The 14,590-nt window shown below is 53.7% G+C and overlaps 1 protein-coding gene across 1 annotated transcript; it reads right to left on the bottom strand.

The window, feature by feature from the left end:
* Positions 1-493: 493 nt before the first annotated feature.
* On the bottom strand, positions 494-13,982 carry CCDC22 (coiled-coil domain containing 22). Its single transcript, XM_036839052.1, has 17 exons — positions 13,783-13,982; positions 12,572-12,749; positions 7,947-8,079; positions 7,095-7,201; positions 6,885-6,951; positions 6,606-6,784; positions 4,194-4,388; positions 3,585-3,647; positions 3,371-3,490; positions 2,709-2,828; positions 2,503-2,619; positions 2,296-2,397; positions 2,107-2,214; positions 1,753-1,848; positions 1,472-1,531; positions 1,317-1,391; positions 494-870 (listed from the first exon to the last, which is right to left on the bottom strand). Exons 1-17 carry the CDS (start codon positions 13,830-13,832, stop codon positions 757-759), a joined length of 1,884 nt encoding a protein of 627 aa, XP_036694947.1. The 5' UTR covers positions 13,833-13,982; the 3' UTR covers positions 494-756.
* Between the last annotated feature and the right edge of the window lie 608 nt (positions 13,983-14,590).

Raw genomic sequence — 14,590 nt, 5'->3', positions numbered from 1 at the left:
GGACTCAATACAAACCCCAAAACACGAAGAGCCTGCCTCAGTACACTCACACCACCTCAAATCCGCAGTCACACAAACAGTCACACCCGAGCACAGTCCTGTCAACCCACATACCCCAAAGCACACACCCGTAGCCAGCTTCCAGGCCCACTGGTGCAGTGTCACACGGGGCGTGCCCAGACACCCGCACAGAAGCAGCCACGGTACCTTCAGGATCTCAGGTCCCAGAAAGCCACACAGACACATGCTGGTCACACACGGCATCACACAGCTCCCGACACAGACGCTCGGTCACACAGACCCTCTGAACTCACCTGCATGTCTCACGCATGCGCACCCACAAAGCACCCCAGTGGGCCTCCTGAGTCCCACGCAGACACCCAGGGCCATGCACACCGACTCACCAAATGTACCCAGTGTCTCACCTGCCACCCGCCCCCTCCCCCATCCTGAGCCCTGTGCCCTGTGCCCCAATCCATGCCTCAGCTTAGACTGCAGACAGAGCCCCTCATTTATTTGAGATCCAAGGCCCCAACCCCCAGTGCCCTCTGCAATAAACTGCAGCTGAGCTCCCACACTCTGGATGATCGCCCCAGATAAGGGTTGGGGTCAGGTGGGCGAGGGTCTGGGGCCAAGGCTACAGCAGGAGGAACTGGACCGCAAGCAGAGGGCATGGCCCAGGCCAGTGCTTGGCCAGTGCCCCCAGCACCCCAAATCCCTGCCTGAGGCCCAGGGGAGACCTCTGCTGGGGGCTGCTCAGGCCTCACGGACCCGGCCCAGGAGGCCAGCGTTCTCCTGGCGAAGGGCTCGGTAGTCCTCACGGATCTTCTCCAGGTTGCTGAGGGTCTTCTTGCCCATCTCCGTCTCAATCTAAGGCAATGCGAATCGCAGCCCTTCAGCGTGCTGGGCCCCTTTCCCAGCTCCTGCTCACCACCCCTACCCCATCACAGCCACCCAGGGCCCCTCCCGTGCTCCTCCCACCCCCTCCAATAACAGCCTGCTCTGTCCCACCGCCAGGCCTTTGCACATGTCATCCGTCCACCTAAAGCATCCTTTGCTATGTGGCAGGATCGCCCACCACATACTCGAGCTGAAGCCTCTGCCAACGGCCCTGGGAGGCAGGCGTGAGGACCCTCAGGGGGAAGGAGGGGGTGAGAGCAGGCCACTGGGCTGTTCCAGGTCACACACACAGCGACTAAGGGGCAGGGCTGCGACTCCAGACACAGGCTGTGTCTGGTTCCACAGCCTCTCCTGGCATAAACCGAGGAGCTGATGCCGGGCCTGCCTTGGTTAGCCCTCCCACCCCCGGGCCTCACCTGCTCCTCAAGGTCTCGAACCTCCCGCAGGATTGTGCCCGTGTCCTCGATGGTCTGGATGAGCTGGCTGCAGTTCTGGGGACAGCAGGAGCAGAAGGCTTGCACCCCAACTTGGCCCCAGCCCAGCCAGCCCCCAGGCACGCTTCTCCCCTCACCTCATGCAAGGCAGCGAGATACTTGTAGGCCTTCCGAACAGCATCGTCCTTTTTGGCATCCTGACCAGACAGAGGAGACCCTGATGGTGTCAGTGGGCTGTTCCCGCCTCACCCCGCCCCTACCCCACCCCCACCTCCAGGCCCCCACAAGGCCACCCTCTCCCACTCCCTGACTTGGTCTTCCCCAGGGCAAAGCCAGGCCCGAGCAACAGTGTACCCACGAGGCTCACACAGGACCCAGGCCCGCCCCACCCCCGCGCCCAGCCCGGCCTGCCCCACACCTTGAACACAAGCTCATCGGTCACCGCAAACGTCCGGTCCAGCTTCCCAGACAGGGAGTTGATTTCCTTCTGAAGCTCCTTCGTGTCAGACAAGATCTGGCAGAGACCAGGGTAGCCGTGAGCCTGTCTGGGGCGGGCGGCCAGCCAGCTGAGGGCATTCACGTTTATGCTGTCCCATCCAGACAGGGTCAGGGGCGGCTGCAGTGGACTGTGTGGGGCTGTTCCGTGTCTGGGTATGGCCAGATAGCTCTGACTTTCAGAGGGTGTGAGGTCCCCGTGTAGCCCGGCAACACACATCCGCCCCTTGGGCGTATCTACCCATATGACCCACCCTCCCCGGCCACGATGGCGTACCTTAGTGATCTCTTCCTTCTGCTTCCGGATGTTGCCCACAATCTCCAGGATGCGCTGGGTATAGGCCAGCCGAGACACGTCTCTGGGCAGGGTCTCGAGCTCTGACATCTAGGCAGAGACAGCAGGTGCTCCCTTAGCACCGACACCTCCCCAGCTCTGAGCGGCCCAGGGCCCCCACACAGGCCTTACCAGCTGCTTATAGACGTCCTCCTTCCGGCGGGCCTCTTCAGCAGCTGCCCGAACACTCTGGTGCAGCTCCTGGATCTCTGCCAGCCGTCGAGAGGATTCCAGCTGCCAGGACCCCACGGGTAGAGGGCAGTGAGGCAGAGCGCAGGGCTAGCCCCCTAGGGAGGGACCGAACCCGCCCCACCCACGGCCCCGGACCCCACCACCTACCTCTCTGCAGTCCTGGAGCTTTCGGAGGTGGCGGTACTCAGCAAGGAGCGGAACACGGTGCTTTTCCCACTGACCTGCCAAGTGGATGACCCGCTGGGCACTGCTCTCTACCACGAGCTGGGGGTGGTGGCAGGGGGGCTACATGTCACACAGGCTGGGCCCATCCAACTCCGACCCTCCCAGCCCAGCCTCAGCGCCAGCCCCACCTGCAGCTTGGCAAGGTTGGCAGCCCCGTCGGGCAGCAGCTCCACCGCCCGGCTCTTCAGGCGCAGGGCCTGCTCATGCTCCGCTGTGCTGAGCTTGCTCTGCCGACACTCGGTCTCCACCTGGCACCCGGGATCCCCACTCCCAGTCAGTGGGGGAGCCCCATGCGCACCACAACCTCCCAGCCCCCGTTGAGCCTGGAAAGCCCTGGCCTAGCCCAAGCCCCTCAGATGACAACACATCCCTCTAGGGGCCCTATGGGCCCCTCGGACCCCTCCTGATAGCAACGGAGACCTATAAGCAGTGACAGGCACCCACAGGCCCCTCTGACCCCTCCACCTCCACACTGACTCCCCAGGACCCCTGATGAGCCCCACAAGCCCCTACAGAGGCCCACGGACACTTACACCCCTCCTGATTCTCACAGACACCAAGGCACCCCTAACCCCTGCAGGTCCGACACCACCCCCACCCCCAACCCTACATCGCCCTCTCACTCCCACTGATTCTCCTGAACCCTCAAGAGGCCCACAGGTCCCCAGTGTCTCCCATGAACCCTTCTGACAGCTGCAGACCTCTACAGAGTACCCCCTCAAGTCCCTCTAAGCCGTTTAGGCCGGACTTGTGACCTGACCCCGGTGGGCAGACCCTCTCCCACACCCACCTGCACAAGGCTGATTCCCAGGGTCTTCATGTTGGCTTCAACCTCTTCAATGCTGCGATTCACTCCCTCCAGCTGCTCCCGAAGAGACTCCAGCTCCTGCTCCTGAGCTGCCCACATGTCCTGGGAGGCACAGGCAGTTGGGGTGGGGGTGTCAGGCCCAGTAGACAGCCAAGGGCCCAGGACACCTCTCCCGCCCCACCACTGCTCTGCTCACCTGTTCAGGCCGCCGGGAGGTGGTCGGCACATCTGACACCTGGGCTGCCTGGGCCTCAGGCTCCTGGGGAGCGAGAAAGGAGCGTCCTGGCTGTCGGGGAAAGCCCTGCGCCTCACAGCCCAGCCTCAACACCCCCCAAAAGCACCCTCCCAGCACGATACCCAGGTACAGTACCACTGTACCACTGACGGCTGTCAGAATGTGTGTGAGGATCAATGCGCTCTCTGTGACCTTAGACTGGAGTGTTTGCTCATAAAGAAACCTCCCTGACCCTGACACAGCTCTTGCCCATCTGCCCATGAGAAGGATGAGGGCCCCTCTGGATGACCATCCAAGGAGAGAAGACATGTCCAGAGGAAACTGCCCAGGAAAAGCTGGGGTTTGCACAAAGAGCAGCCCTACACGCTTACATAGTTCCCACCCCTCTACCCTTTCTCCACGGAAGTTCCCAAGAAGCCAGGGGACCGTTCTGGGTGCCCACCCCCCGTGGGGAGAGGGCAGGCCTGGTGGGAACACGGGCCCCTGTATGGATAAAATGTGGTGTGTGTACATAAAGCAATACCGCCTTGGCCCCATCAGCATGCCCCAGGCCCACTCAGGCCCACCCACCAGATGGAAGGTGAACTTCTCTGAATGTGTGAAGCGGGAGCCCTTGGGAGCACCAGTCCTGGCGCCAGCACCCCAGGCCTGCAGCAGCTCTCCCAGGTCTCGGGCTTGTTGGGGGGGCCCTGGCCGGCCCCAGGTCTGGCGCAGATGCTCAGCCAGGTGCTTCTGCAGCCGCTGCCGCTGAGCCCGAGTATCCTCCTAGAAACAGTGGAAGAGTGTGGAGGCCTGCTGGGTACCCAAGGCCCTGCCTCCACCAGGGAGCCGCTTGACAAGGTGCTACCCCCAAGTCACACCAGCCATCCAGCCTCTCCCACGAGGGGGCCCGGACCCACTCTCCTGGTCCACAGGCCTGGGAGCTCCCTGAGGACAGGGCCTCCTCTTCTTCAGCCCTGCTTCTCTCTACCCACTGGCTCCCTGAACTGGAGGAGGCTGTGGGAAGGGAGAGAAGTAAGCCTGCAGCCCCCAAATTAGAGACCGACACTCAAAAGGTATGTGGGGACAGAGCGGAAACCGAGTCAGAGGTGCTGGGCAAAGAAGGGGCGGAGGCAGAGTGGAATTGAGAGAGAGAGAGAGACATGAGAACAGAGGCAGTTTTGAGACAACTGGAGAAATCTGATTATGAACTCAAGTGTTGGATGGTATTAAGAGGTCACTGTTACCAATGCAGGGGACACGGGTTCAAGCCCTGGTCCAGGAAGATCCCACATGCCGCGGAGCAACTAAGCCCATGCACCACAACTACTGAGCCTGTGCTCTAGAGCCCACGAGCCACAACTACTGAGCCCGTGTGCCACAGCTACTGAAGCCCGCGTGCCTAGAGCCCATGCTCCACAACAAGAGAAGCCACCGCAATGAGAAGTCCGCTCACTGCAACTAGAGAAAGCCCACACGCAGCAACGAAGACCCAACGCAGCCATAAATAAATAAATAAATAAATTTAGGGAAAAAAAAGATGTAATAGGTTCTGGTTCAAAAGATAAAATGCAGGGGCTTCCCTGGTGGCGCAGTGGTTGAGAATCTGCCTGCTAATGCAGGGGACACGGGTTCGAGCCCTGGTCTGGGAAGATCCCACATGCCACGGAGCAGCTGGGCCCGTGAGCCACAACTACTGAGCCTGCGCGTCTGAAGCCTGTGCCCCGCAACGGGAGGGGCCGCGACAGTGAAAGGCCCGCGCACCGCGATGAAGAGTGGCCCCCACTTGCCGCAACTAGAGAAAGCCCTCGCACGAACCGAAGACCCAGCACAGCCAAAAATAAATAAATAAATAAAAATAAAAGTAGCTATAAAATTAAAAAAAAAAAAGATAAAATGCATATACAAAGCTTTAAAAAAAAACAAAAGAAAAAGAGGTCACTGTTAATTCTGTTAGGTGTGAAAATGGCCCAGGGGTTGCGTTAAAAAGCGAATGCCCTTATGAGTTAAGAGATGTCTGCTTAAGTATTTAGAGTTAAAATGATATGATGTCTGGGACTTGCTTTAAAATATTACAGAAAAAAAAGTTAGAGAAGGGATGAGGAAAGATTGGCAAAATGCTTATATCTTTTTTTTTTTTTTTTTGTTTTTTGGCTGTGCCTCGCGGCTTGCAGGATCTTAGTTCCCCGACCAGGGATTGAACCTGGACCCTCAGCAGTGAAAGCACTGAGTCCTAACCACTGGACCGCCAGGGAATCCCCACAAAAGGCTTATAATTGAAGGTGGATGGCAGGGACATAGAGTTTATGAGACTATTCTCTCTACTTCTGTATTTGAAATGCCTGTAAGTTTAAGAAAGAGAGAAAACGATAAAGACAGAAAAAATGGCAGCGGAGGAGGCGGAAGGAGACAGCTACAGAGGTGGAGAAAGTTGGGAGGGGATGGGGACAGATACTGAGGTGGACAGGGGGGAGATGGAGGCGGATATAGAGGAAGACAGAGGCAGAGACACAGAAACGAGGAGACAGCGGTGGGGAGAGAGAAGAGGGGCAGCAAAACCGCAGAACGAGAAAGCCAGTGATGAGAAGAGACGGTGCAGAGATCTGGAGGCCACACATCGGTGATGACAGCAGAGACAGAGAAAGAGGGAGCGAATCAGGGGCAGGAAGAAGGCAGTAGAAACAGGGAGGAAGGGGGCAGATCCTGACAGCTCTGGCTGCCTGTGCACGTCCTTCGGCGGAACATCGCCCTCAGAAGAGAGCAGTATCACCACCCGTGTCTCACAGCAGGAAGCCGACGCTCCGAGGGGCCATACTGACTCGTACAACCTTTCTGACTCCAGTGTTCTTTCAGGCAGGGAGCCAGGTAGTTGCACACAGAGAGGAGATGACGGAAGAGAGGGACAAAGTGGGGAAAGGCGAGGGGCAGAGGACTAACGGGAGACGAAATGGGAGCCACAGTGAGCAGGGACCTCGTCAGCAGGGACCAAGCACTGGGCAGTACCTGGACGGGGAGGCGGGATGCCCGGTGGACCCAGTCCTCATCCCTGGGGCGGTCCCGGCCCGTGTGCTGGCAGAGTTGGATGGCGTGGCGTTCGAGGAGCGAGGCCACCCTCGCAGCAGGCTGGGGCACCTGGGCGGGGGCTGGTGGCAGCAAGGGACTCGCCTGGAACTCCCGGGGCTCTGGAGGCAGCAACAGAGTCAGCCAGCCCTCCTGCCTCACCATGCAGTTAGGCCCACCTCTACCCCTCCCCCCAGCCCCTCTCCACAGCCTCATCCTCACCTCCTCTGGAGAGCAAATCAGGCATGAACGGCCTGCTGGCATGGAAAGGCTTCTGGTGGGCCGAGCCCTGGTGAGAGAGCAGAGTCAGACCTCTAGGATGAATCGTGACGGGGGCACCAGTGGGAGGGGGCCAAAAACCTGAGCACCCAAATGGGGACAAGGCAGGCAACGCAGCAACAAGCAATGTTGACATGAGTTGAGGGGTCCCACCTGGAGGCGCTGCAGCTTAGGAGTGCGAAGGAGGGGTGGGACCCAGGGCAGGGCTAGCTGGTCCCGGATTTGGCTCCCGATGGCCCGGAGGAGGATAGCTGAGTCACCTAGGGAAGTGGGGAGGGAGTGTCAATCAGGTGACAGTGCCACAACTCCAAAAATGCATAACCTGGGAAAGCAGCCTGACTGCCCCCCAGAGATACATATCTATGTAGCTATCATTCTCACACTCAGTCATTCAACAAACACTTATTAAGCACCTACTCTGTGCCAGTCACCATTCTAGACCCTTGGGCTACTTCAGTGAACAAACTGATAAATATCCTCCTGCCCTCCTGTGGAGGCAGGTAGAGGAGAGCATGACCAAGGTCGTAAGTACAATACAGAAGACTGTCAGGTGGTCATCAGGAAAGGAAGATAAGGACCGTTGAGAGGAAGATATAATTTTAAACAAGGCAATCCAAGGAAGGCCTCCCTGAGGTGACATGTGAACAGGAACCTCCAAGAGGTAAGGGAGTGAACCATGAGGCTATCTGTGTGAGTAAGCCAGCAGATGCAAAGGCCCTGAGGCCGGAGTGGCCTGGTGTGGTTAGAGTGGAGTGAGCGAGGCAGGGGCAAGGCAGGAGGTGAGGCAGAGAGGCCCCTTCCAGCACCAACTCCCCACCTGGGTCAGCCCAAGCCCCAGTTCCCTTCCCGCTGCCCTGCATCCCCTCTCCCAGCCCCAGTCCTCCCACCTAGCTCTCCTGAAGACACATACCCCCCCCCACCAATCAACCTTTTCACCACTTCCACCTCTCTCAGCCCCCACAACACCCTCTCCCTCACCCCCACCACGCCCCAGGCACCCCACACCTGCAGGCTGGTCTGCGTCCTCAGAGGCATCAGTGGGCAGACGTTCAGCCAAGAAGAGAAGCAGGTCCCGGAGGTCAGGCTCACTGGGGTAGAGGAAGTTCTGATAGCCAAGCTCCAAGGGATATCCCAGGTCCTGGGGGCGGGGAAGGGTGGCCGCTATCAGTGGGGCAGGCAGGATCCTCCTGTCCTGGGAGCCCAGGGCTGAGACCACAAGCGCTCCCACTCTCTCACCAACCACCACCCTCTGAACTCACCCTTGGCTCACCAAGGCCTTCAGAGCTTTAAAAATTAAAGCTCTGGGGACTTCCCTGGTGGTCCAGTGGGTGTGACTCCACGCTCCCAATGCAGGGGGCCCAGGTTCGATCCCTGGTCAGGGAACTAGTTGTGGCATGCGTGCCACAACTGAGAGTCCGCATGCCTCAGCAAAGGTCTCCTGTGTCGCAACTAAGACCCGGCGCAACCAAAATAAATAAATAAACATTTTTTAAAAAAATAAAATTAAAGCTCTGGCCTTTCTAAATCCAGAGGCCATGAAAGAGAAGATGGGTATTTCTGAATACATGAAAAAATTTTTAAAGAAAAATTACAGTGAGCAAAGTCAAAAGCGTAATGACAAGCTGGGAAAAAATATTTGGAGTTCATATCATAGGCAAAGAGTGAATCTGCCTAGTATATAAAGAGTGCCTAAAACTACACAGGCAAAAAGACCAACAGTGCAACAGTAACAGGGGCAAAAGACAGGAGCAGACAATTCCCAGAAATAGAATGAAAAACGGCCCTTAAACATATGCAAATATGTCCAACCTTGCTTACAAGAGAGACTTGAATTGAAAGCACACGGAGAGACCCCACACGAGCATCACCGATCCGGGACAACCTGACCTTACGTTCTCCTGAGGTCCACTCGGGCAGGGAGATACTATCACTTGCACAGAGTTCCTGCCCCAGACCTGAATCTCGTCATGAGCAAACAATCAGACCAATTCAGATTGTGGGGCATTCCAGGAAACAACCAGCCTGCACTCTTCAAAAACATGTAGCGTTGTAAAAAGAAACAAAGTAACAAAAACTAAGGCGGACTGTTGGATACAGAAGATTAGAAATGTAACAGTGAAATGAAATGTATGATCCTGGATTAGACTCTGTAGTTGGAAACAAGAAGAGCTACAAAGGATATTTTTGTAACTACTGAGGAAATTTGACCATGCACTAAATATTAGATACTATTACTCTATCAATATTCAATTCATGGGTGGGATCATGATATTGTGGTTATACTGGTGAACGCCCTTTTACTTAGGAGAGGTGCACTGAAAGTTTTAGGTATGAAGTGTCGTGATGTCTGCTGCTTTCAAAAGGTTCAGAAAAAAATTGTGTGTGTGTGTGTGTGTGTGTGTGTGTGTGTGTGTGTGTACCCAGAGAGAGAGAAAAGAATGGAGGAAAATGTTAACAACACAGAAAGCTAGGAGAAGGGTGTTATTTTTCTGTTTTCATTTTTCCTTAAATTTGAAAGTTTTTCAAAGTACAAAGCTAGGAGGAAAACTATATAGAGATACTATTCCTCACCTGTTGAATGGGGAAAACTCTGACAATACACGCAGTGGGTGAGGCTGTGGGGAAACAGGCACCCTCTCATATACTGCTGTTGGGAAGGCAGAAATTAAACAATCCCAGTGAAGGCGATTGGGAAAAATCTAACAAAATGGCGTATGCGTTTACCCTTCCACCTAGCAATCCTACTTCTAGGAGTTTACCCTGAAGACAGGCCTCCAACAATTCAAGAATATATATGCACAAGATTATTCATTACAGCATTATCTGCAAAATATTGGGAACTCCCTAAATGTCCAAGCATAGGAGAGGGGTTGAATAAACTACAGTGCATACATACAATGAACTACTCTGCAGCTGCAAAAAGGAAAAAATAATGATTAAGATCTCTATTGTCTGATATGAAATGATTTCCAGGCTATGTGGCAAGGGGGAAAAAAAGGTAAGAAACTAGGCATATGCTCTCTTTTGTGTAAGAAAGGGGGGAAATAAGAATATATATTTATATTTGCTTATATCTTCATTTTTTAAAAACTGGAAAGACACACAAGAAACTAATCAAAGTAATCCCCTTACAGCAGACGGGTAAGGGTAACGAGGTGAACGGTTTGGAGTGCCAGTGGGACTTCTCAAGGTATTGTGTTACTTCTGTCACACCTTGGAGATTTCTTTGACTCTTTCAGTAGTTAACCATCTTCTACCTAGTTAACAATTCTTTATATTGAAATATCCCTATTCAAATTACTGCTGGGGTTTGTATCTCTGGACTGGACCCTGACTGATAAAAATGACCCACGCAAAATAGTAAATAATGTTTTTAAAAGAGACTATGGGCTTTGGAGTCAAAAAGATTGGGGTTGAAATCCAGCCTGTGCTACTTAACTGGCTATAAGGCCTTGGACCGGTTACTCAACCACCAAGAAGCTCAGTTTCTAGCTGTAAAATGGGGCTGACAGTACTTTCCCGATGTGGATGCTTTAAGGGATAAAAGGGCCCATCAGGGTTCTGGTCCAGAGCTGCATGGATTCTGAAAGCATATTTCGTGGATGCAAATCCAAGCTTTGCTTCTTACCAACTGGGTAACCACAGGCAAATCACTTAACCTCTCTGAGCTTCACTTTTCTCACCTGAGGAAAGGGATACCCACAGTGCCTACTTCAGAAAGTTGTCACGAGAATTCAGTGAGTTAACACCAGGTTACCACAATGCCCAGCACAGAGCACACACTCAAAAAACATCATTATTATACACACGTATGTGTATTTGGTCACAACGTAAGATATATTTATTTCAGAGGATCACAGTCAAAACAGTGTGAAAACCACTGTCTTTTAAGCTACTTTACTTTGGGTTTTTTCCAACACCTGCAATCAAAGAGCTGTGACTGATACAGAAACTCACTCCAGGAGTGGGGTGTGTGAAATGACAGACACTAAAGTATGGAGGTGGCTGAGTCGCAAAAAGTGGTGCCAGGAGTAGGGCACATGAAGAGGCAGACACCAGAAGGCGGCAGTGCTGAGCCAAGGTGGGCTACATGAGCAGTGCCCAGCTGGGTTAAGAGAGACCTTTTCTACCTGCTCAGGGCAAACCGAGGCTCTGGGGCCAGGCAATCACGTGAACCTCTCAATCACTGAAAAAGCCATACTCACGCTAAAGTTAGTGTGAGGAAAAGTAGGTCACCACGAAATCCAGTGGGAAACAGCACTGAGAGAAGGGAGGAAGAGAAAACTGGGGGAAGCCTGATCCCCAGCCCCTCCTCAACACGTCCCACTGTGCACCCTCCTAGCCAAACAGGACACGAGTTCCCCCTTATAAAGTGCCATCCTCGAGAAGACAGCCCCAGGCCAGGGGACAGACTGCCTGCCTCGAGGGCCACCAAGAGCCCCAGACAGAAGAACCTGAGAACTCCTGAGAGCTAGGTGAACCAGAGAGCCAAGGGAAGGGTAGAGCTCTGAGGCCTATTTCTAAGAGACAGAAACCGCACAAGCAAGGAACAAATTCAAGAAACCTGACCACCCAGTCCCTTGGGGCTATGTGGAAGGTTTCGCTGTAGTTACTCTGTTGTCCCTCTACCACCATATACTGGGTATGCTGGGCATGTTGACATTCATTACGTAGCCACAAGCTGCTGGAACACAAGCAGCCAGATCAAGCCTATCCAATAATAGTAATACCACTTGCACAAAGCTTACTATATCCAGCTTTTCACGTATGAACTCATTTTTAATCCTCATAGCAACCCTACGTGGTAGGTCCAATTCTTATCCATTTTACACATGAGAAAACTTAAGCCCAAAGAGGTTAAGAGACTAGCCTAAAATCCCAGAACTAATGAGCCAGGAGAAATGACATTTACTTGGAGCCCTTGGGTATAGTAACTGGACACAGGTCTGTACTGGGGAGGCATGAGTGCTTCACCAGAAGGCACTTTATTTACAAAAGAGACAGTATGTAAGTTATTCTCACGAGAGGCAAGCTGCAACAGGGCAGAGTAAAGTTTTAGTGCAGACACTGTTTTAGTTAAGCAGCGTATCTTCCTTTGGGTAACCCTCCCTCCCCCAACTCCAAGTGATCCTGAAGGAGCAGCCAATCACAGTGCCCTATAGGGATGACCATGTGATCCAAGCTGGGCCAACCAGAGAACGTGGTGGTTAATTTCAGCCTGAGCATGTGAATCAAAACAGGGCCTTTTCAGGAACTGGTAAATGGATACTATAGGGGGAAAAGTTCTTGGTGCTAAGCTCAAAACATGGGAGCCAGGGGCAACTCAGGCACAAACTGGATCAACTCATTTAATCCTCAGGACAACCCTACTTTTATCATCTCGATTTCACCGATAAGGAAACTGATGCCCACAGGGGCATCAGTTAGCAAGGTCACACAGTTAGCAAGTGCTGTAGCCAGGGTCTGAACTACTCAGGCAGTTTGACCACAGAGCCGGCAGCCTTAACCACTAATGAACGCTAAGCCACAACGGGAGGTGGCAGAGAGGAAAGTCAAGAGTCTCAAAGGAGCTTGGTGACTTTGTGAAGGAGGAAGGAAGAGGCTGTGTGTATTGGGAGGAAGACACTCACCATACAGGCCTGAGCCAGGCTCATGGCCAGACGGAACCGGGCAGACATAGCAAGAGGCAGCAGGGGGCTAAGGCCGGAGCCCACAGCAGGGTTGATCACACGCAGGCAACGGACCACAGCTTCTACAACCAGCTCAGTGGTGAAGGCTCGCAGGGTCTGCACATCTGGAGGAACTGCCCTGAAGAAGAAGGAGGCAGGCTCGATGGGGGGTGGGGGGAAGCAGTCAGGAAACAAGGATGAGGCTGGGCCGTGCTGCCTTCTGGAAGCCCTAGTACTGGGATGGGGTGGGGAGGGTGGCCACAGTTCAGACAGGTCCTGGGTGTTGTTGTCTGACTTCCATTTGGAAAACTAAGAATGGAGGGAGTCCTCAGGTCCTAAGATTTTGGTGTAGAATGGTGGATGGAAGGGATCCGAGTTCAAAAAATCTCAAATTTCCCTATGCCTAAAAGCCCCAAATTTCTGGGGTCTGGGAAGGCCTAGGAGCCCAGGTGGAATAGTCTCTGGGTTTCTGCATCCCCAGATATCATGTTTGCTGCATGTCAGAGGCCCCTAGATACTGACCTGCTAGGATTTTGAGACTAGATGTTGGGAGGCTGGAGTTTTCAGGAGTTCCAAATGTCAGAGTCCCTGGGTATCAGGACCACCCAGTCTCAAGCAATCCAGAAATCAAGCTCCCTAGATGTTGTCATCTTGGGTTTTTAGGACCCTCGAATGCAGGAGTCCTTGTGCGTCGGGGTCACCAAGCATTAAGGCCACCAGATTTTAGAGTCCTGGGGTTTTAAAAGCCTCAGGTATTGGGAAACCAGGTTTGAAGGTTCCCAAGTATCCAGTCCCAGGGGATTTTGGAGTCCCTGAGTGCCAGGATCCCAGAGTTTTAAGTTCCCTGGTTCACAGGATAAAGGTGGCTTAGAATCTCCAGATGTCAGAGTCCCAGGGTATTGATGTCAAGATCCACAGATTTCAGAATCCCGGGTCTTGAGGTTCCAAGGTTTTAAGGTCTCGAGGTGTCTAGGTCCTGGAGTTTGGGGTTTACCAAGTGTAGAGGTCAAAGGGTTTGGGAGGCCCCGTGTGTGTGTGTGCGTGCGTGTGTGTGTGTGTAAGGAGGAGGGAGGGTCTTAGGGTCCTGGAAGTTGCAGCCCTAGATGTCAAGGTCCGGAGTTTTGGAGTCCCGGATGTGGGCATTCCGGGGTGGGCGGGGGCTGTGTCCTTACGTGCCGGCCTGTCGCAGGGAATGGATGAGGATTCGGTCCGCCTCCTCCATGGTGGAGCCGTGTTGGAGTCCGAGGTTGGGTCCGGGTCCAGGGCCGGGTCCGAGCAAGAGAGGCGCAGCTGTGGAAAGCCCGCTCCCTGCTCGCGGTCCAAGGAGTGTCACGGGCTGCGCGAGGAGACCCGGGAAATGTAGTTCCGAGACCTAGTTCGGCGCAAACCGGATGCCTGTCGTTCTGGTGTGAATGGGCGCGCGCAGGCTTGAGCGTGCAATGGCTGCTGGGAGTTGTAGGTTGGGGTTTTTTTGTTTTCTCTTTCCTGCAGCCCAGTGCGCTCTTCCAAGTGAGCAAAGGATTATACTGCACGCGCAAGTGTGTGTGTGTGTATGTCAGGAAGGAAGGGGGAAGGGGCGGGACGGAGATAGGCTTCTCTACTCATTCATTTAAGGCAGCGTTCATCTTCTAGATTGTAAAAGTGTACAAGTTAAGGCAGGGGCTTTCGCACAAAGCGACTAGGTTTGAGTCTCAGCTCTGCAACTTGCTAAATGTGCAACCGTGGGCAGGTTACATAGCTTCCCTGTGTCTTAGTTTCCTCATCTGTAAAATGGAACTGTTAATGTACCTGCTTCCTAGGATTAAACAGAATTAACTCACGTAAAGCAGCGTTGAAATGTGTGCCTGATACATAATACTGTAAAAAACAAAACAAACAAACAAAACACTATGTAAGTTACAGTCACTAGTATTCATGCATTCAATAAATGCTTTATTTTAATGTTATATATATATGTGTGCACTCCAGAGAATAATTACA

This window comes from Balaenoptera musculus, chromosome X, assembly GCF_009873245.2.
Source record: "Balaenoptera musculus isolate JJ_BM4_2016_0621 chromosome X, mBalMus1.pri.v3, whole genome shotgun sequence".
In the NCBI taxonomy this organism is placed as follows: domain Eukaryota; kingdom Metazoa; phylum Chordata; class Mammalia; order Artiodactyla; family Balaenopteridae; genus Balaenoptera; species Balaenoptera musculus.
Note: the sequence above shows the minus strand (reverse complement) of the source record. Positions and strands in the feature narration are given on the sequence as shown.

Excerpts from the sequence above, each read along its gene's own strand:
- CCDC22 (XM_036839052.1), bottom strand. The coding sequence starts at position 13,832 with ATGGAGGAGGCGGACCGAATCCTCATCCATTCCCTGCGACAGGCCGGC. Across the intron at positions 2,620-2,708 it reads CCAACCTTGCCAAGCTGCAG|CTCGTGGTAGAGAGCAGTGC; the intron begins GTGGGGCTGGCG and ends CACCACCCCCAG. Across the intron at positions 1,392-1,471 it reads ATCTCGCTGCCTTGCATGAG|AACTGCAGCCAGCTCATCCA; the intron begins GTGAGGGGAGAA and ends TGCTGTCCCCAG.